Raw genomic sequence first — 25,864 nt, forward strand, 5'->3', positions numbered from 1 at the left:
TAGTTTATGAAGAATTTCATGTAAATCAGTTTATTTGCCCATTAGCCATAACTACTTTTGATGTATAAGAAAGATTACAATATAAACCCCAAAGGCAATGATGTCTTACCTCTAAAAAAAAAAATGGCCAGCTTGTAATACAATTTTTTGGGGTACAAACAACTTAAAATGACCTCAACTATCGTGTAACGAACCCAATCAAATTTAAAATGAAATTTCAACTTGAGCTATATTTTATGATACTCAATAAATATGCAAAGTCTGAAAAATGTTCTTCAATATCTTCAAAAGTTATCATCAGGAAACTGTCAGGGGACACAAAAATAATGAACATGCAAATTTTCAGAAGGTATCACATAATATCTTGCTACTTTGTGTATCAAGGTATATCAAAGAGCTTCTCAGAGCACAGCATGATAGAACCATAGTATGTTGAACTCTGTTCACTAGGGGCAAGGGCAGACCTAAAGCAGTTTTTGACACACTTAAGCATACAGACTTACAGTTTATTATAGATGCAACAACTGGTTTGGACACTATACAGCACAAAATTGAAAGTTAATAAAAGGTGAAAAATGTTTTGCTTTTAGGGTGCTTATCAAAACCCTTTGTCTTTGATCCCAAAAAAATTTAAAAATCAGAACCAAAAATAAATTAAAGTGAATCACCTGGAGAATTTGAAATCATGTGGTCATATCATTTGATCATTTTAACATCAATCCTGCCATCTATTAAATCACCTAAGTAACCTGAAGGCAAGAGACCCCGTTTTTCCCATAGGGTTTCATTGGTAATTTTAGAGTGATCATGGCCACCTCCTGAGCCATCTTTTTTTATTACATTGTAATTTTCATTAATTCTGCCAAGTTTGGGTCACCACTGACTAAATAAGAAGTAAGGATCCAAGCCAAAATGTATTTCCACAATGAGTTTCAATGGCAACTTTGAGTGGCTGTAGCCACCGAAAGAGTCATCTGAGCCACACAAAAAGTGGATTGTTGGTAGAAAGCATTGAGGTCATTAAACCTATCAAATTTCAAAACATTGGCACCTGTGGTTTTCAGTGATGGCTAATTAATTAAATTTATACTGCAATTGTTTTATTTGAGCAACCAAAATGCCTTGACAGTATGTAATACTTTGGATCCACCTTCTTTCTTACCCGTGCATGAACTACTTGTTTATCCATGCTACTTGTTTATCATAGCATCACTATAGCACACACTATAAGGGGCAACTAGTGGTAAATAAATGTAATAAACACATCATATAAAAATTAAGCTTGATTGCAGTATAAAGACAATAAAAGTATACTGACCAGAAATACACATGAGTCAGTTATTTGTTAATAATTAGAACAATCTGTCACACTCTAATTCATCAGAAATGGATTAATAAATTTACACCTGTCTATGTCATCAATATTATTCCATCTATACAAGAGGTGCCATACAGGCAACACATTATAGAATTTGTATTGGGAATAACATTCCCCGTTCAAGAAAATATTTTTTTTTATTGCAGTATAAATACAATAATAATATCTTGTCTTCACATAAAAGGAATAAAAGGATGAGGCACAAAATCAAGGGAACTGCTCCACAAAGCTTCGCAGTTACCCTGTTTCTTCACCTCATCCTTTAATTCCTTTTATGTGAAGACAACACACTGTTATTGACTATAAAACTCTTGCATACTTCAATTCTGCCAAGTTTAGTCCAAATATGTCTGTTTGTTTGTTGGGGTTTAACGCCCGAGCAGCAATATTTTAGCTATATTCAGGCCATGAACATGAAATGGATGATGAAATGAACATGAAATGATGATGAAATGAAAAATGGGACACAAGGATAATGGGGTTGACAAATTTTGATTGCCATTGGAAATAGGGAGAGGTGGGTAGGGTCGGGCAATTTAGCCTCCTGTGGCAGAGCCCTATGGTTCCTACTCCGGAAGAACACCACAGCTGGGTTTTTTAACGTGCAAGAAATGCGGCATCCTTCCCAACACGGTGCACCACTATGCTTTGTGGTCAGGTTTTCCGTATTATAGCCTGACAACCCCAGCATGTAACATACCAGGGGTACCCCATTCCACCACCTGGGGCACACAACCCAGCTGCTCTGTGGGCAGAGCACCCTAGCCCCCAGCTAGGGTTCTGAGCACTATTTAGTCGCCTTTTATGACAAGCTTAGCGCTGTTGCAGGCCTATTCTTTTGATACCTGGACCTGCATGGGTCTTGGTTCAAATAGGATATGCAAGTCTCATCACATGACTCAATGGTTTCACTAGGATATGCAAGTCTCATCACATGACTTAATGGTTTCACTAGAATGGGTCCAAGTCTACCATTCAAATGCATGAAATGATAGAAAATGATCAAAATTCATTTTAAATCATAATAAAGAGCTGCACTTTAAGCACATGATACGCCTGTTGCCCTTTTAACTTGTCCTTATGCTTTTAATGAATTTATATGATCAACTAGAAATACTGTGAGACCTGTCAAATACCCCCTCCCTCCAAAAAAAGTAAATAAAAAACGCACAAAAAATTTGGCACTATCAAGACTACCTCAAGTTTAACCAAGTTTGTTGTCTTGATTTTTCACCCATACATTTCTATCTTGTCCAAAACACACTTTTCTGACAAGGTTACCAAGTACCTTTTATATTTACTAGTCGATCATCATAACAAATGTATGTTCCGTTTTTAACGATTTTTCACCGAATAAAATTTCCTTGGCAGTTTCCACCTTTTTTTAAAAAGTAAAACTTAATAACACAGAAACAATAAAATTTTACATTTATACAAATCGGAAGGCGGCTTACTTCAATAGATATAAACAATTCACCAAAGTTTCATAAAAGTAAGTGAAAGCGTTTTTTGAGATATTGTCCAAAAACTTGAAAATCCCCCTTTTTTTAAGTAAAAACATTCATAACACGGAAACAAAAAATCTGAAATTTATAAAATTCAAAAGGGAGCTTACGTCAATAAATATGAAAAATTCACCAAAGTTACACAAAAGTAGGTGAAAGTGTTTTTGAGTTATTGTCTGAAAACTTGAAAATCACCCCATTTTAAGTAAAAAAAAAAATTCATAACAGAGAAACGAAAAATCTGAAATTTATATAAAAATCGAAAGTGAGCTTACGTCAATAGATATGAACAAGTTTCATAAATGTTGGTGAAAGTGTTTTTGAGTTATTGTTCGAGGTGTGGACGATGGACAGACAACGGTATACCATAATACGTCTCATCTTAGACCGGTGTATAAAAATGATAAGGAAGGCAATAAATAGAACAATTTTGCATTGAAATGCAGTACTCTGAGATCACATAAGAAAACAATATCAAAGTGATGATAGCACTGGCGGTTTTTGATTCTTGTGAAAATTTTAGCATGAAGTTCATGCTGAACAAAATTTCAAAGATTATATGATGTTAAATAAAATTGTGATCATACATTGCATTTTTAAATACTATTGAGAACTGTCCTTTTTTAATATGTATAATCTGAATATCAGTCTATACTACTGATCCAACTTCACACACATACAAATTTTGTTCCATTTCACCTTTTCCCCCAATTTTAAATCCATCCAAAAGTTAATGCGCATTGCCAATTCAAAAGCTTTATTAACAGAATATTTATACTACATAGCAATTCTACTTAAATAAAACCAATATCACCTTAAGAAAATAATTTCCTTAACACAAGACTTTCAAAAACTAGACACTTTTATCAATTTGAATTTTCCTGCCTATTTTACTTGGTTGAAATCAAAGCTCTTCACTTCCTGTTTTATAAATGGTTAAATATTAATGACAGGATGGATAATTTAACTTATAAGTGTGGTTATAATGAAAATATATAACACATTTGATCCTTCCAGACACATTATTGCAAGAAATAAAATCCCTAACTGTATATTTATTACTAAATATCCTTCAAGGCCAAAAAGAAAATTCTCAAATTGGAGTTGATATAAAGACTAGATCTTAATTTTATTTGCATAAATTATAGAATATTATTGAGCTGATGAATTGCAAGAAACATATTTACTTGTTATTAAAAGAAGTATTGAATGATATAAAAGGAATTACATATGGACTACATTTTTGTGTAGTGTTTAGAAATAGCAGGGAAGTTCCAAAAGATATACTTGTGACATGAGGTTTTCTGATCCTGAAGGATCAAGAACCCCAAAATGCAGACCAGTCTTTGGAATTTAATACATTCTACATAGAAAGGAGTAGGTTCAGTACCCACATTTTGGACACTGCACATAATATGCAAACAAAGGATATTCAGTAATTTTTTCTAAAATCCTGTTTTTCTAATCACTAAAGCATGCTGTCTCATCAAGCTTACTATTGCACAAATGATAAAAGAGAAATTTTCAAAAAGGCTTTCGATTGGAAACACGAACATTTTTCGGAAGTAGCCATCAGACATACTTGTCTTCTAGCTGCAAATCTCATAGTTTGTCAATTTTGTCTGAAACTTGCTTACACGTTATGCCTCAATCTCTTCTTCTGAAAATTATGGGTTGAAATATAGAGGAAAAGTCCCAAATTTGCACTTCCTTCATCCATTGTAATCAATTACCTATTTACTTTCACTTTACAAACCAACTTTGTGACATCACAGCTCAACTGATCATGGTGACGCCCATAGGTGCAGGAAATTCTAATTCCCTACTTATAAATCGCAATTGATTAGTTTAGAAAAGGAAATTATTTCTTTTCAATTTAATATTCATGATAATCTAACAGATTATTTTCGATATTTGTGACTTGCACAATAACTGTCTTTTCCTTTAAATTGTTGTCTGGAAATGAGCAAAATACTTCTTTCTGGTCCTTAATTCCAAAAGACAAAAACACATTAAAGGGGTTTGTAAGGTTTACATCATATTGGGCCATGAAAATGAAGTTACTCAAGTCAGTATGGATTTTGCATAATATTTAAGAAAATGAGTGCTTATTTCACCAGCAACAACCTTTTTCATATTTATTCATGCATAACAAGAAAATTTTACAAAACTGAGCCACAATGTATTAGGGGAAAATACTTTATAGCATAACTTTTTTCTTTGCAGGAGATTTTGACCACATGGGCTGACTACTTAAATATTTTAACCATAAAAGGCTATTGCATCATAACAAAATGTGACAAAATATTTAGTTTGTGGAAGCATGCAGCCAATATTTCTGGATTAAAAAACCACATTTAAACCTCTTAATTTCTGAAGATGTTATTGAAAGTTGAAAAAAACCAATAATTTGTGACTTCATTTTAACACTTAAATGTTTGTAACAGCTTGTAAATCTGTTTCGGTAACATTGTCTTATTAACACAAAAATATGCCAATAGCATTTTCAGTAAGAAAGCTGAAATTTTTACTGAATAAAAAGGCTGGAAACTGGTATAAACACAGTATCTTTTAATAAAATTTTACAAAAAAGAAAAAAAAAAAACTATATTCTCTGACCCTGCATACCTGAAATTTGTTTATATATATCCAACAAAATTTTAAAGCTGTAGCACAAAAAGAGTTGCAGAAGATAGCCAGACAAGTTATGTATCACCTATTACACTTATGGAATACTGACATTCAAAGTTTATCTCTATTTTTTGCAATATTTTTCAGATAAAACAAACATCTTTTGCCCTACACATCTCAAATATGTATATAAACATCCTACAAAATTTCAAAACTGTAGAAAAAAGCAAAGCAAACCATGTACATGAACCAATATTTGACTAACAGACAAGGGTAACTACAGTAAGCCATGTTATTCTTGTGTTTCAGGATATCAATTCTATTTCACAACTTTTCATTTCCGCAACTTACATTCTGTTTGACATATTTTCTATAATGGAGGAATATATTTGCTATGATTTGCCTTTGCGAATTTTCTGGTTTGCAAAATAAGCAAACATGAATCATTCACAAAAACTATAAAATAAGTTTGTTTACAGTAATATGTGTCCCCCAACCTCCCCAATCTATAGTCACAGAGGCGGAAAAAAAAAAGGAAAAATAAAGCAATGAAACTTAAGTTGCATAAGAAAAGACTTATCTTAGGAAATTTATACATTGAACTACATAGTTTTACATCAGACCTTGAATTCGTAACTTTCAATGATGTGGATTGCAATTTTCGTTGTTTCTCCTAATCTTGGCTTGCCCATTTCTGATAATTGTTCATTTTCTTCATTAGGTACAGAGCCTCGTCCTGAAAAAAAGGAGCTATATAAACAAAAATGATATTATAAAACCTTAAAAATCAGTAAAATCAATGCAAAACATCCATGTATGAATAAAAAGCATACTGCATTTACACACATTGCATTTACATCATTATAATGCTCTTACACTTTCACTTATTGCTACTTTTTAGTCAACAAATGTTATGTAGACAAATTTTATTCAGAAGGAATGTAGCTGAGCAAAGTAACCAGTGCAGGCACCAATCATAAGTCATTTACAGCCACTAAGCACACCAAGGGTAAAAATTTGATAGGTGCAAAGCCAAATGATAGAAAACATTTTTTTTTGCATGTGAAAGGGTTTATGAATTTTATAAATTATACAGTAAATGAATAAACAAAACCACATGCAAGGCTGCTAAAAATGCATTTTTTTTTATAGAGAGAGATTTGAAAACATTTCTGCTGTGTCAGGATTTCATTCAAATCCGGCAAAATTGCAATCTCAATCTTTTTTATTATTCTGACATAATATGTAGCAAACATTAGAACACAATCATATCTTGAAAGACAAAAAAATTACAGCAACTACACTGAAACCATTATAATAAACATCTATGCCACCACACCATGATGCATCCATCCCCATTATAATCAAAAGACATTCCCATGATGAACTAGACATTGCCCCAACGAAACTGATAGCCCTGCACTATGTTATGCTCTGTACATTTGGGGAACAATGTTGACAACACAATGACAAAATAAAACAGCAAATTTACATTAAACATAAATTCCTGAGAGTATGAATATCCCAATATGGTAATTAAACCCCCATTAAATTTCCTGCAAGTTGTTTACAAGGAAGTGTGGACACCACATGAGACCAAGTTTTACTGAAAAATGCCTAAGTACTCATTAAGTTTCATATAAATCCGGCAAGTTGTTGAGGAGGAACTGTAGACAATGCAATAGACAAAATTTTGTTGAACAACACTGAAGTTCAACAGCCATCATTTCTACAATTTTTGTAGAACATGAATTCATGAAAATTTGCACATTTCTAAGTGGTTATATTAGGTAAATCCAATAAAATTTCGTAACAATGTGGTAGACTGCTAAGAAAATAGTTCAGACAGACAGAGTGAAACCTATATACCCTCCAAACTTCGTTTGTGAGGGGTATAAGAAACAGTTGCATCATGATAGACCCATCCCAACTATGACAAAATAGCTGTATCATGATACACCCATCCCAATGATGAATAAACAGCTGTGCCATGACACAGCCATCCCCATAATGCATAAACAGCTGAGCCATGACACAGCCATCCCCATAATGCATAAACTGCTGTGCCATGACACAGCCATCCCCATAATGCATAAACAGCTGTGCCATGACATAGCCATCCCCATAATGCATAAACAGCTGAGTCATGATACAAGAGCTTCAAGGAGCATAGCATGATACAACTGCACCATGTTAAACTCTGTTCTCTTGGGGCAATGGTAGATACAATATTTAGTTTTTGACACACTTAAGCATAGGGACTAGCAGTACATTATGATTAATATGAACAAAACAACTGGTTTGTACACAATACAGCACAAAATTTGAAATTCAATTAAAGGTGTAAAAAATTCTGCTTTAAGGGTGCTAATCAAAGACCTATGCCTTTGATCCCTATAAGTAAAAACGTGTAAGAGATATAAATCTGGAAGAGATTTTCATAAGATATACAATTTAATTTCTTTTTTTTAAATCAGACCAAAACTTGAAAAAGTTGAAATTAAAGGGTGTGGCTCATTTTGGCTTTATAACTTGAAAACCATAAGAGATATATGAAATCTGATTGAAAATGAAAGCAAGGATTTTAATCAGAAATCTACTATAAAAAAATTTCAAAATGCGACTTTTTTTTGTTTTGACATAGCCTAATTGTGTACACCTTTAACTCTAAAACAGCTAAAGATAAAACAACTCAATATCTTAAGTCTTTAGAATAAAGCATTTTAGTAACGGTGGCCATGCTTTTTCGTGGATCATAAATCTCAACGGCCATTTTGTGCACAAATCTTATATATTGATATATTGATGCATAATACGCACCCTCATGCTCTGGAAATAATTTTTATGTAAAAAAATGAGCATTATACACACCAAAATATGGTAATGCACCAACATTTGAACTCTTTAGAAAAGAAACTAAAAAAAAAGTAAAATACATTGATACCCCCACTCCCCCATTTTATAACATGCACCTTTTGACTTATGAATTGATTTGGATCAAAATCTAAAAACTGGGTGCACAATGGTTATATGTGATAAAGACTGTGAAAGTTGTGTAGAATGGGTTACAGACAAGAGATAAGTACCCAGACATCAGGGAATGATTAAGTCCTTGTTTGCTGTTTTATCAGAAACCTTAAAAAAACCTGAAGATCAAACCTAGAATAAAATGTGCACATATCAAAAACTAAATATAGATTCTGTGAAAGTTTCATCAAATTCCATTCAGTGGTGTAGAAGGAGTAACAGATAAGAGATGGAAACTTCCATGTCCCAATAATAATAATTATAAATGACAAAGTCCATGCTTTGATATGTGAAACCCCTAAATTGATTTGGATCAAAATCTTCAACAGGTGGTACACAATTGGAATATGTAATAAAGAATTTATAAAAGTTTCATCAAATTCCATTCAGTATTGTAGGAGGAATAATGGATAAGAGATAGGTCCCCTTCTTCGTAATGCAGGAATGGAAGGAAGGACAGACACCTCTGTCACTATATAATCCCCACTTGCTTACAGAGTAATCAAGGAAACCAAGATTCTAGCGGAAATCAAAAGAATGTAATTCAGGGACAAAGACTAGACATGGGAAACAGACAAACACAACAAAGAACACAAAATAACTGAAATAATACATACAAAATAACAAAAGTAAATGAGCAACTCAGACTCCACTAAAAACTGGGAGCATGGACCAGGTGCACCGGTAGGCTAAGTGTCCTCTGCTTTTCTAGAAACACATTCAAAGTTGTTCATGAAAAGTCAAGTCTGGGTAGACAAAAGAAGAGAGGAAAATTATGACACGTTGAACAAATCAGTTTCATGGTGCAGATGGATACATCGTTACAATTAATGAGTTCATGATGACAACCATAAAACTTCTATAGTGATGACATCAATCTTGTAGCAAATAAGGAGGACTTGTGCTTACAACTTTTAACATGCAAAGCACTTAAGTTGAACTATCTCCATTAGGTGTCTTCCAACATTAATATGTTCCTCCATGCATGTCTACATATGATGTCCAACCTTCCTATAAAATTCTATCAAAATCCCTTTACTGGTTTAGAATGTGTACAGAAATTAAAGGGTGTGGCTCATTTTGGCTTTATAACTTGAAAACCATAAGAGATATATGAAATCTGATTGAAAATGAAAGCAAGGATTTTAATCAGAAATCTACTATAAAAAAATTTCAAAATGCGACTTTTTTTTGTTTTGACATAGCCTAATTGTGTACACCTTTAACTCTAAAACAGCTAAAGATAAAACAACTCAATATCTTAAGTCTTTAGAATAAAGCATTTTAGTAACGGTGGCCATGCTTTTTCGTGGATCATAAATCTCAACGGCCATTTTGTGCACAAATCTTATATATTGATATATTGATGCATAATACGCACCCTCATGCTCTGGAAATAATTTTTATGTAAAAAAATGAGCATTATACACACCAAAATATGGTAATGCACCAACATTTGAACTCTTTAGAAAAGAAACTAAAAAAAAAGTAAAATACATTGATACCCCCACTCCCCCATTTTATAACATGCACCTTTTGACTTATGAATTGATTTGGATCAAAATCTAAAAACTGGGTGCACAATGGTTATATGTGATAAAGACTGTGAAAGTTGTGTAGAATGGGTTACAGACAAGAGATAAGTACCCAGACATCAGGGAATGATTAAGTCCTTGTTTGCTGTTTTATCAGAAACCTTAAAAAAACCTGAAGATCAAAACTAGAATAAAATGTGCACATATCAAAAACTAAATATAGATTCTGTGAAAGTTTCATCAAATTCCATTCAGTGGTGTAGAAGGAGTAACAGATAAGAGATGGAAACTTCCATGTCCCAATAATAATAATTATAAATGACAAAGTCCATGCTTTGATATGTGAAACCCCTAAATTGATTTGGATCAAAATCTTCAACAGGTGGTACACAATTGGAATATGTAATAAAGAATTTATAAAAGTTTCATCAAATTCCATTCAGTATTGTAGGAGGAATAATGGATAAGAGATAGGTCCCCTTCTTCGTAATGCAGGAATGGAAGGAAGGACAGACACCTCTGTCACTATATAATCCCCACTTGCTTACAGAGTAATCAAGGAAACCAAGATTCTAGCGGAAATCAAAAGAATGTAATTCAGGGACAAAGACTAGACATGGGAAACAGACAAACACAACAAAGAACACAAAATAACTGAAATAATACATACAAAATAACAAAAGTAAATGAGCAACTCAGACTCCACTAAAAACTGGGAGCATGGACCAGGTGCACCGGTAGGCTAAGTGTCCTCTGCTTTTCTAGAAACACATTCAAAGTTGTTCATGAAAAGTCAAGTCTGGGTAGACAAAAGAAGAGAGGAAAATTATGACACGTTGAACAAATCAGTTTCATGGTGCAGATGGATACATCGTTACAATTAATGAGTTCATGATGACAACCATAAAACTTCTATAGTGATGACATCAATCTTGTAGCAAATAAGGAGGACTTGTGCTTACAACTTTTAACATGCAAAGCACTTAAGTTGAACTATCTCCATTAGGTGTCTTCCAATATTAATATGTTCCTCCATGCATGTCTACATATGATGTCCAACCTTCCTATAAAATTCTATCAAAATCCCTTTACTGGTTTAGAATGTGCACAGATGAAAGGGCAGATCAACGGAAGGACAGACACAAAGACAGGTTCACTCTTATATATCCCTCCAAACTTTTTTGTGGGTGGTATAATAACAACAAACAACTAATATTAAGTAAGATTTCATAAAATAGCAGAGTTCCATGTCCCCTGCTTCAACTTGTCCCTGGTGTTTGGAACAAATTTATTAAAATCAGTGGGGTAATGTAAGCATTAGAGTGCTTACAAAACAAATTTAAAAGAAATTTAATAGAAATTTAATTTCCAAAAGAGGTAACTTGACCAGTCAGTGTAGAATTTCTAACTACTACTGAGAGAAACCCATGGCAATAATTTTCACCAAATCAATTGAAATAAAGACATGAAAGCACTTACAAATTTTGATAGAGAGGTCGACAGACATATTGACTCAAGCATGCCTGCAAGCACCTATGTACTTCCAGCATTTTAGCCCACCCATTGTAATGTGGTGGGTAACAATCACATAGATAAGACATAAAATTGGCATGATTATTTATGTGATTATCACAACTACCATCTTACTTGATATACATATGTACATCATTTACTGATATTTTGACATTCAAATATTCAAATATCAACAATTATGCCAAATTAACCAAAATTACTAAATGAAAACAACCACAAAAACTTAACATTTTTCACAGCTGGTCTGTAAAGCTAAGTAATAATAAGCAAAGAATTCAGAAAACAAAGACCTATCCATTTATATCATGTTAAATAATCTGGAATGCTGGATGTATCATCAAGATAATACATTGATCTCATTAGCATCCATTACTGAAGTTACAACCATAACAATGATTGATTTCCACAAGTCTCATCAAAATAGGATTTCTATCAATTATTGGTTACAAATGGTAGACAACAACCACCAGCAAAATAGGACACATTGTATAAGATCACATGCAGTAGTTTTTTTTTTCAATGCATTCTGGATTCAATGAAAATGGGGAAAAAAGCATATACATGTAACAAATATGGGTAATGATAAACTACAAACATGGGTAATGAAAATTAAAGGACACGAAACTGAATCAATGCTCTAGTATAAAAAAGATAACAATGTTAAATGGTGAAGATATGAGCAGACAACATATTGAGTGAATCCGTAAAAGGCATAAGCAAAAATTCAAAATTCACGAATCTTTCATTCCTTCATCAAAAATTAATTGCAATTTGCAGAAACAAATGACCATTTAACATATCTTATTCCTTGTGATATCCTAGGCCCTTATGCACACAGTTTGTATTTTTACAACAGTCCGGCTTTATGAATTACAAATGGTTACAAGTTCAATTCAGTTTGAAATCATGTTTTCTTTCTCAATAATAGCTAGAAGTACGAACATGAACATTTTTTTTTTAAAATACTTGGGCTTTTACTGAGGTATAGAAAAATCTTGTGGTTTATATGGAAGCTATGAACAGGAAAGATAGAAATATCTCACACCCTAGAAGTCACAAGATATTTAATATACTCTGAGGTAAAACAACTTAAACCCAGAGATGTCCAGACATGGCAATACATTCACAGATTCAACAAAATATCATTGACCTTTGGTAAAGTTATTAAAAGATTTGTAAGTTCTGGTGTGTAAGAGTACTAAGATGAATCAGAATATTAAGTTTGGAAATTGGTTTTTAAAGAAAGTAAAACAAAACATATGCACAAGTTTCCAATTAAATAGAATGGACATGCACATCATTATAATATTATTGCTCAATAAATGACTTGTCAAATGGACAGCTTCTCTAGAAACATCAGTCAAGTTGAGCCTTTATTCTATACATAGCTGAAACTGAAAAAAGCAATTGTTTGTTCTTGGTTGGCAGACAAATCATTTTACATTTTTATGAATGGGCTTGAAAGGTTTAGTATAACACATATTTAGAAAACAATTGAACCATGATCGCTATATACCTCCCACTTTCAAAACATGGTATATGATTACCCAATCACATTTTAATATACCTATGGTACATGCAAAAAATCCTGAAATGTAGTCATTTGGAGATGAACATATTCCATGATTGGCTGTGATTTTTATAGTGGAATATTATTTTGGTGACCCATTAACTATAAGGCATGCAAGATGAAACCACAGAAGTCCTAAAAAAATAAGCTGAACTAAAATAATAAACCTTTGAATTGAACAAACAATAAATGCCATACAACTACATCTAAATAAGCAAATTAAAAGTCATCAATTACTTTCTCTATACTTATCCTCTTCACCTTCTTCTGAATCAGAGTCTATAAAAATTACATTTCAAAACATGTGTTAGAATAAAATGCTTACTGTCATCAATTTAAATAAAAAAATATTGTATACATCTTCAACCTGAAATGTCCACTGTTAAATGTACATGTAAACCCGCCCTGAACTCTATTTTAGCCAGTCCTGTCTAAACATTGTTTCTACATATAAAAATTAAAATACTAAAAACCCAATCACCAGTCTAACTGAATTTTTCAGGTTGGATGAAAAGCAAGCAATTGAATTAAGTTAACCTCTTAATGCTGGAGTTTTAAATAACAACTTAACTAAAATAAAGAAGCTAATCTTCTAAAACTACTAGAAAAACATGTTCCAGTATGTCTTGCACATCAGCTGACCTAAAGTGACTATCAGGGTTAAAAGCCATTTTTAAGTGACCATTTACTGATACATCAATAAACACTGGACAGTATTTCTCCAATGTTAACAAGTGACTACATAGAGACACTGATATGCCACATCATCATGATTTTGATTTTAAAAAATTTCCTTTCAATTTTGCAAAAAATCCTGATAAAAAAAAACCAGGAAGTTCCAGACGTCAAGCTAATCTTACCATCTACTTGTACAGGAAGTTGATACCAGATAGACACCAAAATCGCTTAAAAATGTATTCCCAAGCTCAATCCATCCAGTTTGAGCTTAGATTTAGTAAAAAAAAAAGTACTATGTGGAGTAATATTAAAAAGTCGCTAAGTATAATGAAATAGGAAGTTGATATCAGAGAACACCCAAAATCACTTATAACAATATGAAGCTGCACACCAAATTTGAAATCAATACCTCTGGGATGGACATTAACGGCTGTACGATTGTCCGGGACAACTAAAATTGGTGGTCGGACTACTGATTTTTGTAGTTTACCTGTCCAATGGGACAATAAAAAAAATTATTGTTAATCATGAAAATTTAATAAATAATGTTTAATGAGTCTTTTTAGATGTAGAGAGATCGTTGATATCTAGGGGGTGTATTTTAATCTTGCCAATTAGATGTTGATTCTTGGAAGTGAACAAACAGAAATGGATCGCTTTTTGAATATTTTTTATTGAAAACTTGTCCAAATGAAAAATCATCAACAGTATATCAAATAATAATTTAGTAGAATAAAGTTAAGTGGGAATATTCTCTGATTATTTTAATATACCAATTATTGTCTAGTAAAACATATTACGATGTCAAAGATGGTATGCCAAAACTAGGGATCAGAACAGATCAGGGCATCATTAATACAACATAGTCTTTATAATAAAATTTGCTGTCTTTAAGTGTTCTGCATCATTCTCAAATGCAAACATAAAGGTTAAAATATATAAATTGGAGTCTGGGTGACAGAAGATATCATAGGAAACCATTTAAATAAGTCAAATTTCGAACCTCTGTTTGGCCGAAAGCTGTGCATAAAAATATATTAGTTTTAGTTAATAATTTCACAGGGAGATCACATGAAAGCATAACTCAGTAATGAATGTACAGTACCAGTTGTTGCATAAATGACCTTTTGACCTGGGTAAGGGTATTAATAAAAAAAACACTCTTAACAATGTCATGTATATACATGTATGTGAAAAAATATAACAATTTTTGGTTGGTCAACTTCGCACATTTGCATCTTCCATTCGAACAACCTATATTCCATACTGACATGTCCGAAGGGACAGGTTGATATTAAAATTAACGCCAGTCCCTGTACCTTCTTTTGGAACCGAGATAATTGTGACAAAACTTGGAAAGACAGACAACTTGGTAATTCAAATGTACCACCCCATTTAAATCCTACATGGTTCCAGTCACAACTTCTAAAATCAATCTGGTACTTAGTGATACAATTTTAAAGAAATATATTCCCTATTACTCATACAGAAATAGGGAAAATGTTTATCTCTGGTCCCTTTTTGGCCCCTTATTCTTAATATGGGTTGTCACCACCCCCCCCCCCCCAAATAAATTTCAATCTTCGTTTTGTGATATGATACTTAGTGGTACAAATTCTAAAGAGATTCATTCCATATGCTCAAGCATTGTTCTGACTTCATGAAAGTAATTTTTTTGGGCCCCTTCTTGGTCCCTCACTTCTTCAAATTTAAACCTTATAATCAATCCCAGTATGACCTTTGGGGTAATTATATTGTGGATCTGCTTCTAGAGTTCTACTGTTATTTTATGAAATGCTTGTTTTCAAATAAAAATCCATCTGAATTAAATAACAAATTTATGTTTCTATGGCAAGAATTTTGTTGTAAAAATGACATCACATAGGAAAAAGGAATATGTGAAGAGTAGAATCAAGGAACAATCAGATCAAGAAACTGATAGACCGAAAGTAGTCCAACCCATTCAAGACTTTGCTATAAATATCATAACAAACTTCTAGAGGATTGTTTGAAGAAGCATCTGTCTCGTATATATATATACTTCACATCAAGAATAAACATAAACCTGTAAAATTGTTAATTTGTAAACAGGATTTAACAGTTATAATTACCGATAAGCGCTCTCTATAAAGAAGGGAGAATATATAAATATTAACATATCCAATTTAAATCATAAATTTGAGAACATGTTCAGTGCAATGGATGATGAAAGCTAGGAATTATCTTAGCCCAGGTGGGTTGTCAGAAACCACAAAGTCTGTTGTTTGACATACCATATACAAAAAAGAGCTGCGCTTTAAGGGCATGATACGCCCATTGCCCTTTTAACTTGTCCTTATGTTTTTAATGAATTTAAATGATCAACTAGATATACTGTGAGCCCTGTCCAGTACTCTTCTCCCCCCCCAAAAAAAAAGTAAATAAAAAATGCCCAAAAAATTTAGCACTACCTCAAGTTTAACTAAGTTTGTTGTCTTGATTTTTCACCCATACATTTCTGTCTTCTTCAAAACACACTTTTCTGAGAAGGTTACCAAGTACCTTTTATATTTATTGGTCAATCATCCTAATTATTGGTCAATTTTCAATGATTTTCCATGAAATAAAATTTCCTTGGCTCTTTCCGCCTTTTTTATAGAGTAAAGCTTCATACCATGGAAATGTAAAATTTCACATTTATACAAATCGTTAGGGAGCTTACTTCAACAGATATGAACAATTCACAAAATTTCATAAAAGTTAGTGAAAGTGTTTTTGAGTATTCGTCCAAAAACTTGAAAATCCCCCATTTTTAAGTAAAAAATTCATAACACGGAAACAAAAAATCTGAAATTTATAAAAAAAAAAAAACAAAAGGAAGCATATGTCAACAGTTATAGACAATTCACCAAAGTTTCATAAAAGTAGGTGAAAGTGTTTTTGACTAAATGTCCCCTTTTTTTAAATATAAAAATTCATAACATGGAAATGAAAAATTTGAAATTTATAAAAAATCAAAAGGGAGCTTACGTCAATAGATATGAACAATTCACCAAAGTTTCATAAAAGTTGGTGAAAGCGTTTTTGAGTGTGGACGACAGACGGACAATGGTATACCATAATAATACGTCCAGTCTTAGATGGGCATATAAAAATTGAACAACCAGTGCAAAGGGTGCATACCAAATTTTGCAAGTTTCATCAAGTAAAAGTTTAAAGACAGTGTTTTCCTTCAAGAAATATTCTAGTGGAAGAAAATTGTTATCATGTTCAACTTCCCTTTTCAGTGAGTGTTACCTTGAATTTACCTATGAATACACGCTGTTTCCCTAAGCTAAATAATCTAAAAAAAAATAATGCAATACTCCCAAATATTACAATTTGTCCCCCAAATAGTTCAGTTTCTTTCCTAAGCACTTTTAAAACTGAATAACAAAATCATTGCCTTTGGTACGCAGAAACTTGAATCAAAGTTCAGAAATAAGATTTTGAGGGTGGGGATTTAATTTCCTGTGGAAACCTTAAATTTTCAAAAATTCTTAACAACTTTTTGTAAATTTTATGTATGTGTGCATGGACATCAGTTAAATGGGTCATGGTCACCTTATGATTAAAGAACTTAAGTGAGCACACTCACATACCCCACACACCCACATATTGGATTCTCAAATAAAAAGTGTTTTGGAAAGTCAAAATACAGTTCAAAGGGCCTTAATATATAGAAAATCTTCAAATATTAACTTAATCTGAAACTCATCACTGTACATTGTAAACTTGCATACAAAAAAATCAGCTCAATATCTGAAAGTGTAGATATAAAAATCATGAAATCTGTTACTTTTGTAAAAAATTTTTGTCCAAGGCTCATAATTTCAGCAGAGTGTAAGGAAACAAAATCTTAATCTGTAACTCAAAATTTTAGACTCACGTACCAAAAATCAGCTCAATAACTGCTAGCACTTAGAAAAAAAATCTGGAAATCTATTATTTTTGTAAAATTTGCTAAGTCCAAGGCCCATAATTTCGTCAAAAATCAGCAAAGCATAACTAAACTAAAACTTATGGTATACTCACATACCAAAAGAGGCAATTTAATTAATTAAATTTAATTTGAGTTTATACAATAATAAGCTTTGCACATGATTATTGATTTTTAACATATTTTCATGCTGTAATCTGTCATGTAGAGGTAGATGACTGGTGGTTATTTTTAGTTGCTTGGGTAGAAAGTTTGCCTGTATTTTCAAGAGAGGTTAAATTTATATGTTTTCAAATTGTAACTATTGTGAATCTTTCCACCCACCAACCTCAACATCATCTCTCCCAGGACTGTTCTTACAAAGTTTTCTTCCTGGCATAATTTCAAGAAATAATTTCCCCCCAATTTATTTTTATGTAGGGGGTACTTTTATTTTGGATAAGTCTTGTTCAGGTATAATGTAGGTACATTATGAGCACAAAGAGTTCATAATTTTATCTTGTAGTAGTTTAGTTTTAGTAAATGTTGGCAAGGGTATATGTGGCAACTGGATGCCTCGACCCCAGTTTCACACAACTTTCTTGTTCATTTATGTAAGATCCAACATAACTCACAACTACATGCGCTTGACCCCAGTTATGAGGGAGTATTCAACTGGATGCTTCGACCCCAGTTTTTTCCCCATGTTTATTTAAGTCAAATCCTAAACCAGAAGCCTTGACCCAGGTTTTTTCCTAAAATTACAATGTACTTGGTTAATGAATTTGGGATTGTTTAAACTTTACAAGACTTAGTATGGGTAGCCCCAAGTAGCCAAACTTTTAAGATGTACAGATTTAGATGTTATATACATACATGCATGTAGCTCTTTGAAGAAACTAATGTATTATTGTTTTAAATATGATGGTTATTTTGTTTAATGTAGAAACTTTAGTTTGTGTGGTTATTTTTTTTTTTAATTTTTGATATGTATTCATTAGAATTATTACCTATTAATATTTGTCTTTAATTTGTTATATTCTCAACAACAATATACTATGGACTTGAATTAAAATACAGTAAGCACAACACACATCATGTATTAGGATTTGTAGAGTAGGTAGGGTTTTCTTTTTGTTGATTGTGGAAGAGACAGTAATACATACACGTATGAATACTTGTAGCACAAGTTTTGACATTGTGAAGCTGTATAGGGGCTAGTTTGAAGTCTAGAAAGCTATGGCAAGCAACTTAACTCATTAATACAACAAACCAGTCCTAACAAAAGTTGTATAAATCAGGTCAATATCCTCAAGTGCTTAGAAAAAAAAATCCAGAAGACTTTTATTTTTTATAAAATTCGCCAAGTTTAAGTTAAAATCATCAAAGCAAAATGAAACTTAAATTAAATATGTAACTCATAATGGTAGAGCCACATACCAAAAAATCAGGTCAATATCTCCTAGCATTCAAAAAAAAAGTTTGGAAATCTCTTATTTCTTTTAAATTTGCCAAGTAAAAGGCCCAAAATTTAGGTAAAAACCAGCAAAGTATACCTAAACTAAATTATGATCTGTATTTCATCATGGTAACCGCACATACCAAAAATCAGCTCAATATCCGCAAGCATTTAGAAAAAATGTCAGGTAAAAATCAGCGATGCAAAATGAAACTTACAATATAATTTATAACTCATTATGGTAGACTCACATACCAAATCAAAGACTGAAATCTTCAAAATCGCTTATCGTCAAATATTCTCTGCCACTGATTTTGGCTTTCTTTCAACATCCAAAATGAGAAGAATGCAACATGCTTTAAAATCGGGTGACTTCCCCTAGAACTTTGGTTCCCTTGATATGATCATTCTTTTGTAACTGAAATGACCCAAATGTTTTGAATCAAAACAACTGGTTACCAGGAACCAGATTAAACAACTGGCTCCTGGTTATGTATAGTATACAGGGTCCTGATAATGTTTATGACCTCTATATAGTAAATTGTCAGAGACCTGTGTTTGAACACGAAACCAGGTAATATTACATAAATTCAATGCAAACCGGTCATTTCTTCTTTAATGGAAAGTTCCCGTTCTCATACAAACAAAGAACACACATGGTCAAGTGTATATTTTTTAAAAGAGGTACATTTTAGTGACCAGTGGGTTAGGAACCAGATTAAACAACTGGCAATGAATATTTATAGACATGAGGGCCCTGCTAATGTATATGACCCATACAGTCTTGCAATGAACCCCTGTGCCTGAATTGGGAACTGGGTAATGTTTAATGCTAAGCGATCATTTCATGTTAACTTCCTGTTCTCATGCAAGCAAGAAACACATGTAGAACACATGTGTATGATATTTAAAGAGGTACATTTTTATCTTGTTTGAAGCTAGAACTATGATAATATGGTGGTAAACACCGCACAGATCCGCAGCATAACGTGGAGTAGTAATATATAATTATGCAAATCACATGCAAAAATAAAGTACTGCAATTACGAGTGCAAGAAGTCGTTAAGAATATTAGCAACTTAAAAATCAGCTCAATATCTGCAAGCATTTAGAACAAAAGTCCGGAAGACTTATAATGGACTGACAGGTCAAAAACATTATACCCTCTAAAATTTCATTGCATGGGGTATAATAAAAATCTAATGCATGTATTACAAATACTGTCAGGAAGCTCACTAAGAATACCCCCCTCCAAATTAAATACAAATAAAGAATATGTTCCTCTTAAGGAATCACATGATATTTAATTCAATAAAATTTCTATTTCCCTTGAGCTGTTTAGAAGGAGTTGCATTTAACAAGGTTTATGTAAAACCCTAATGATAAATGATCTCCCTTCGTACAATAATTTATTTCTTTGATGCACATCTACATATGAATTATGATGCCAAATCCTAAAAAATTTCAACAATTTATTGAAATGTTTAGGAGAAGTTGCACTTACTAGATATGTGGGCAGATAAATGAAAAAAGGACAGGCAATTGGACAGACAGACAGGGTGATTACTTGGTATAAACTACCCGAGCTAAATTTTGGTATTGCACAAAGCTTTTTATTGATTCAAGTTATCATAGTGAAAATTGATCAATGATATTATATAGTAGCTCCAATGTACTCTGTAACCTGTGTTTTAATGATTTTCTACAAAAACCTGTTGCCATCTAAACGTACATAATGAAAACAGGAATAAGACTTTAAGCAAGGTCATTGTTAAATACATGAAATACAAGTATAAGATGAAACCCTTGGGGAACAACATACACGTTTTGTCATAATAGAATACCTGATCCTTTCTTCAACAAACACGGCTCATCAAGCTCTAGATAGAAGACTTCATTCTTTTCGTACTCTTCATCATCATATATTCTAATATGAATTATTTTTCTGAAAAACAAACATATGATACAGTTTAAAACCACAGTAAACTTTGTAAACACACAGTAAAAAACAGCTAAAAATTTTGAATGAAATTTCTTCCTTTTTAAAAATGAATAATTTGCTTGTACTTAATCTGATGGGTATAAAGTAGATGGTACAGAGATGACCTGTTTTGTTCTTTTGCTGCATTCTAATCTTGGGAGAATGTAATTTGTGGTTTAGTTCAGATTTAACTAGTTTAACTAATTCTATAAAATTCCATATTGGAACCACTTGATTTTAAGGAGGACCACCCAAGAATCCGTAATAAATAGTCCTTTGCACTACCTGAAATTGTGTTAGTAGTTACTGAATAAGTTGGCGAAAAAATTATGTCTCTTTGAAAACATCGGCAAATGATTAGTTTCGTACTTTATTCTGGCAGTTCTATGCACTTTTCACCACTCTGAATTCGTCACTAATTGAGTTACATTCTGGCCATTTTTTTTTTTTTTTTTTCGATCATCCTCAGGTTTTTAACTTTCATTTATTGTACTTTTAAGGTTGAAATACCCCCCCCCCCCAGCTAAAGAAACTAAAATGTGTATATGTGTGCAGAGAAATTAGAACATGAGGATGAAAAACAGAATGAGGATGATGAGCTGTATTACAGCAACAAAGATATAACTTCTCTTAAGATGAAGTCGTACAGACTTTTTCTTGACCTTATGCAATAATAAAAAATAAATTGAGATTCATTCAACTCCTTCCCATTTTTTTCATTATCATGGAGAAAATATCCATTCCAAAAAGCTCGTTGTATAGCCTCCCAAAGTGCTCAAATGGCAGGATTTTGCATCTAATTTTTTTTTTAAATTTGAGGGGGGCATGCCCCAAAACCCCCCTAGTTAGTTCCGGCAGCTTTGCTGCCCTCAGGACTACCACGCAGCAAACATTTAACATTTAAAACTAACTAGTCCTGTGGACTACTAAGGTAAAATAGTTAGTATCAAACCCTGATCTGACAACTTTGATACCTTGCAAGAGTTTTGTAGACCTTATAAGAATCGTATCAGCAATGGAAAGAATTTGTCTTAATGGTTTTTGAGATATAAAAGAAAAACTTCTGACTGACCCCTTTGTCCTATTTTTAGTAACAGTGGCCATGCTATTTTACAGATAAAAAATCCCCATATCAGGTCTACACAGAATACCTTAAGGAATATTCATACTCAGTTTAGTTCTAATTGATTTGGTAGTTTTAAAGAAGATTTTGGAAAGAAATAACATTAAAAATAGGGATAAAACATGAAAAAAGGACAAAACTCCAACATGGCTTAACAGATTAAAATGAAAATTTAAACAGAATTTTGGCTTAACATAATGATTTTGGAGATATATGTGAAATACTTCTCTGACCCCTGTTCTATTTTTAGTAACAGCTGCCATGTTTTTCAAAGAATAAAAAATCCCTACATCAATTCTAAGCAAAATATCCAAAAGAACATTCATAACAAACAGACATATTTCAGTATAACCCATGTGATGTCAATCATTTGGAGTATATGTAAGTTATGTTTTTTTTTTTTTTTCTGGAATTAGATCACCAGTATTACATGAAGCAACCCCATCTTTTGCACTACATAATACATGTATGACATTCTAAACTAGAGGTTCTAGAGAGCCTGAATTGCCCACCTGGTCCAAAACAGTCCTAAGCTTTCTAAAGCTGAACTCTTGTCCTTACTTAGTAATCAACCAGTTTTCATATTACAAAATAAATCTCTCATTTTTGAACTCTTCAAAAGCAATAATTCCAAAAGCAATTAAAAGATCTTCACGAAAAGTTCAGCATACATGTAGGTTCATCTAACAATGTTGATCAACTTTACCAGGGGTAAAAATTAGGAAATACAAGCTGGTAGCCCAGACCATATTTTTTTTAAATATTTTCAACTAAATTTTACCCAAAAGTTTGGTAGCCAAGCTCAAAATCTAGAAGCCATAGGCTACTGGGCAACTTCTAATTTTTATCCCTGTTTCACCCAGTGAAAACTTGGCTTAACACATTGGCTTTCAAGTTATTTCCACAAATCCTCAATTTTAAGTAATGGTGACCATGTTTTTCAACAGATCAAAAATCTCCTCACACAGATTGTAAAAGATATCCTATCAAACATTCATGCCATGTTTGGTTACAGTGCATCCTACTAGCAGTCTCAGGGGAGACGATTTTCAAAGTTTAAAAATAAAAAAATCATAAAAAAATCCATTTCATGACAACACTCATTCATCTATCCACGGATCTTACTGAAAATTTTGGCATAGGTTGAAATCATCACGCTGAACAAGTTCGCCTGTACCACTCTGCCAGATTTTAGCTAAGACTCACTGTTTTTGAGTTCTTCACATAATTCTGTATTTTGACCCCTATGGTCTATTCTTAATACCAATAACTATAGTTTTTGCAAGATCAAAATTCCCCACGCATAGACTGTTAAAGATGTTCTACATAACATTTACGCTAAGTTTTGTTTCAATCCATCCAGCTGTTTCAAAGGAGAAGATTTTCAAAATTTGAAATTTAAATTTCAGTAAAAAAAAATTCAGCAAGTTGACCCCTATGGTCTATTGTTAGTAACAGCAGCCATGTTTTTCACTAGATCAAAAATCCCCAAGCACAATTTGTTAGAGATATTCTACACAACATTCATGCTTAGTTTTGTTTCAATCCATCTAGTAGTTTCAGAGGAGGAGATTTTCAAAGTTGGAATTATGAAATTCAGGAAAAAAATTCATTTCAGGACCCATAACTCAATCATTTGTCAACAGATCTTTCTGAAAATTTTGGTGCAAATCCATCCCATCATGCTGAACAGTTTTACCCACTGCCAGATTTTAGCTAAACCCAACTGTTATTGAGTTACATCCAAAATCTGCAATTTGACCCCTATGGTCTATTTCTTGTAATGGCAGCCATGTTTTTTTTTTGCCAGATCAAAAATCTTTTTGATTTTCTTATTGAAGTTATGGATACACAGTGGGTTCATGTTTTTGACCTATCTGAGACAATGGCATACCGGTAGTCCATTTTCCACACACCAGTCTCATCGTAATCAAAAATATATTATCAGTCATCAATCATTCCCTAACAATCTAAATAAAAAAAAAACTAAGAAATTGCAGGTAATACAACATGGGTATAGCAGTATACCCTGTGGATGACAAAGTCCATGTTACACAAATGGAAACCCCAAATTCATTTGATTCAAAATTAAAATCAGAGATGAACAAATTTTAAAAGTCTTAAAAGTCTAAAACAAAAAATCGTCTAAAAGTCCAAGAGTAGTTACAAATCAAAATGGATATCCATTAGATCTTTTCAAGTCAATGGCAAAGTCCATGACATGTCAGTGAAAACCCATAATTATACTAGAAAGTAAACAATGGCATAATCATTCAAAGGCTCCATAAATTTTGGTCATCCTTAATATCTTCATATTTGAACCAGTTTTTTTGCTCTCCATACATGCCTTGTGCACCATACACTGACAAAGAAAAAACAACAATCAAAACTCTTTTTCTGCAGTTTTGAAAGCCATTTGTTTCCCTATATATCATGAAAATAATCTTGTCCTTACAAGATTTTCATGTTCGAGACCAAACCGTGTTGATTATACTGATGTAAATAAGAAGTCCAACTATAATTGCCATTGCAAACAATAGCAAATGTCGCCCGGCAACATTTTCAGTTCTGAATTTAAATATCATGTTATTATGCCTATTGACCTCTGTCAACAGACCAATTTTCAAGTTTGTAGTTACTGGTGTTGCTGAGATAATGCAATGTCCTAGACTGTGACCTAAGACAGTCACTTTGAACATGGCAGCATTTCCATAGAATTTTTACATGGATTTCAAAATCTGACTGAGACACATTATATTATCAAGTTTCATTTAAATTATTCTAGAAATAAAAAAAATCTTATGGCCATGGGAAAAAAGTGGATTTTGGTATCTGTGAAAATTTTAGTTTTTGTGATGCCATGGCAACGGACAATATATTGATGCACTTTCTTTTGCTTCATTTTATAAGGCTTATTAAACTTTACCACCATACCAAATTCTAAGTTTCTAGCCACCTAGGTTTCCGAGATATTGTAATGTCCTAGAAGGTATTAATATATTAAATATTCATGACGTCACAAGGACCACCCCTATTGGTGAGAAGAATCGGTCATGAAGAAGGCCAGTGGCCATGGGATTGAATAATATTTTTCAAATGTAATATAATTTGAAAGATATTTCATTTTTGCACTTCAGAATATGCCAGTTCTTCATTTTGCTTTTCAAATTTTTTTTTCACGGCACAGTGGTGGAGCTAGGGTCAAAATTTGGCACATTTTCACATTGCATGTAAACAAGCCATGGAAATGGCCAAAAAAATGTGGCATGACCTTATGTTTTGAAAGTTGCAAAAGATAACTTGGCCTATGAACCTAAAGGCATGATATATAAAACTGCTTGATTTCTAAAGGTTTATTCACAAGGGGCATCACTTAAAATATGGGTTTGCATTGGAAGCAATGGGCATTTTTTTTAATGAATATATTTCTAGATTATGACTTTTGGTGGCCATTTTGAACATAGCGGCATGTCAGTAAAAATGATCCAAAGCATGGATATAAAAAGG

At 32.6% G+C, this 25,864-nt stretch overlaps 1 protein-coding gene across 7 annotated transcripts in view; it reads right to left on the reverse strand.

Annotated features, from left to right (window-relative positions):
- The window catches only part of LOC148623893 (sodium/calcium exchanger 1-like), a 78,401-nt gene that overhangs the window by 22,822 nt on the left and 29,715 nt on the right, over positions 1 to 25,864 (reverse strand). For 4 of the 7 annotated variants that reach the window (XM_088566186.1, XM_088566183.1, XM_088566187.1 and 1 more), the window contains exons 3-5: positions 21,098 to 21,198; positions 13,417 to 13,458; positions 6,138 to 6,250 (exon numbers count right to left, since the gene is read on the reverse strand). In XM_088566186.1, the coding sequence (XP_088422312.1) occupies positions 6,138 to 6,250; positions 13,417 to 13,458; positions 21,098 to 21,198 (256 nt within the window). The remainder of the gene's footprint in view (positions 1 to 6,137; positions 6,251 to 13,416; positions 13,459 to 21,097; positions 21,199 to 25,864) is intronic. The other 3 variants (XM_088566189.1, XM_088566188.1, XM_088566190.1) reach the window with 1 other exon arrangement.

This window comes from Perna viridis, chromosome 2, assembly GCF_037379345.1.
Source record: "Perna viridis isolate PV_CMFRI_1.1 ecotype Kerala chromosome 2, ASM3737934v1, whole genome shotgun sequence".
NCBI classification, from domain to species: domain Eukaryota; kingdom Metazoa; phylum Mollusca; class Bivalvia; order Mytilida; family Mytilidae; genus Perna; species Perna viridis.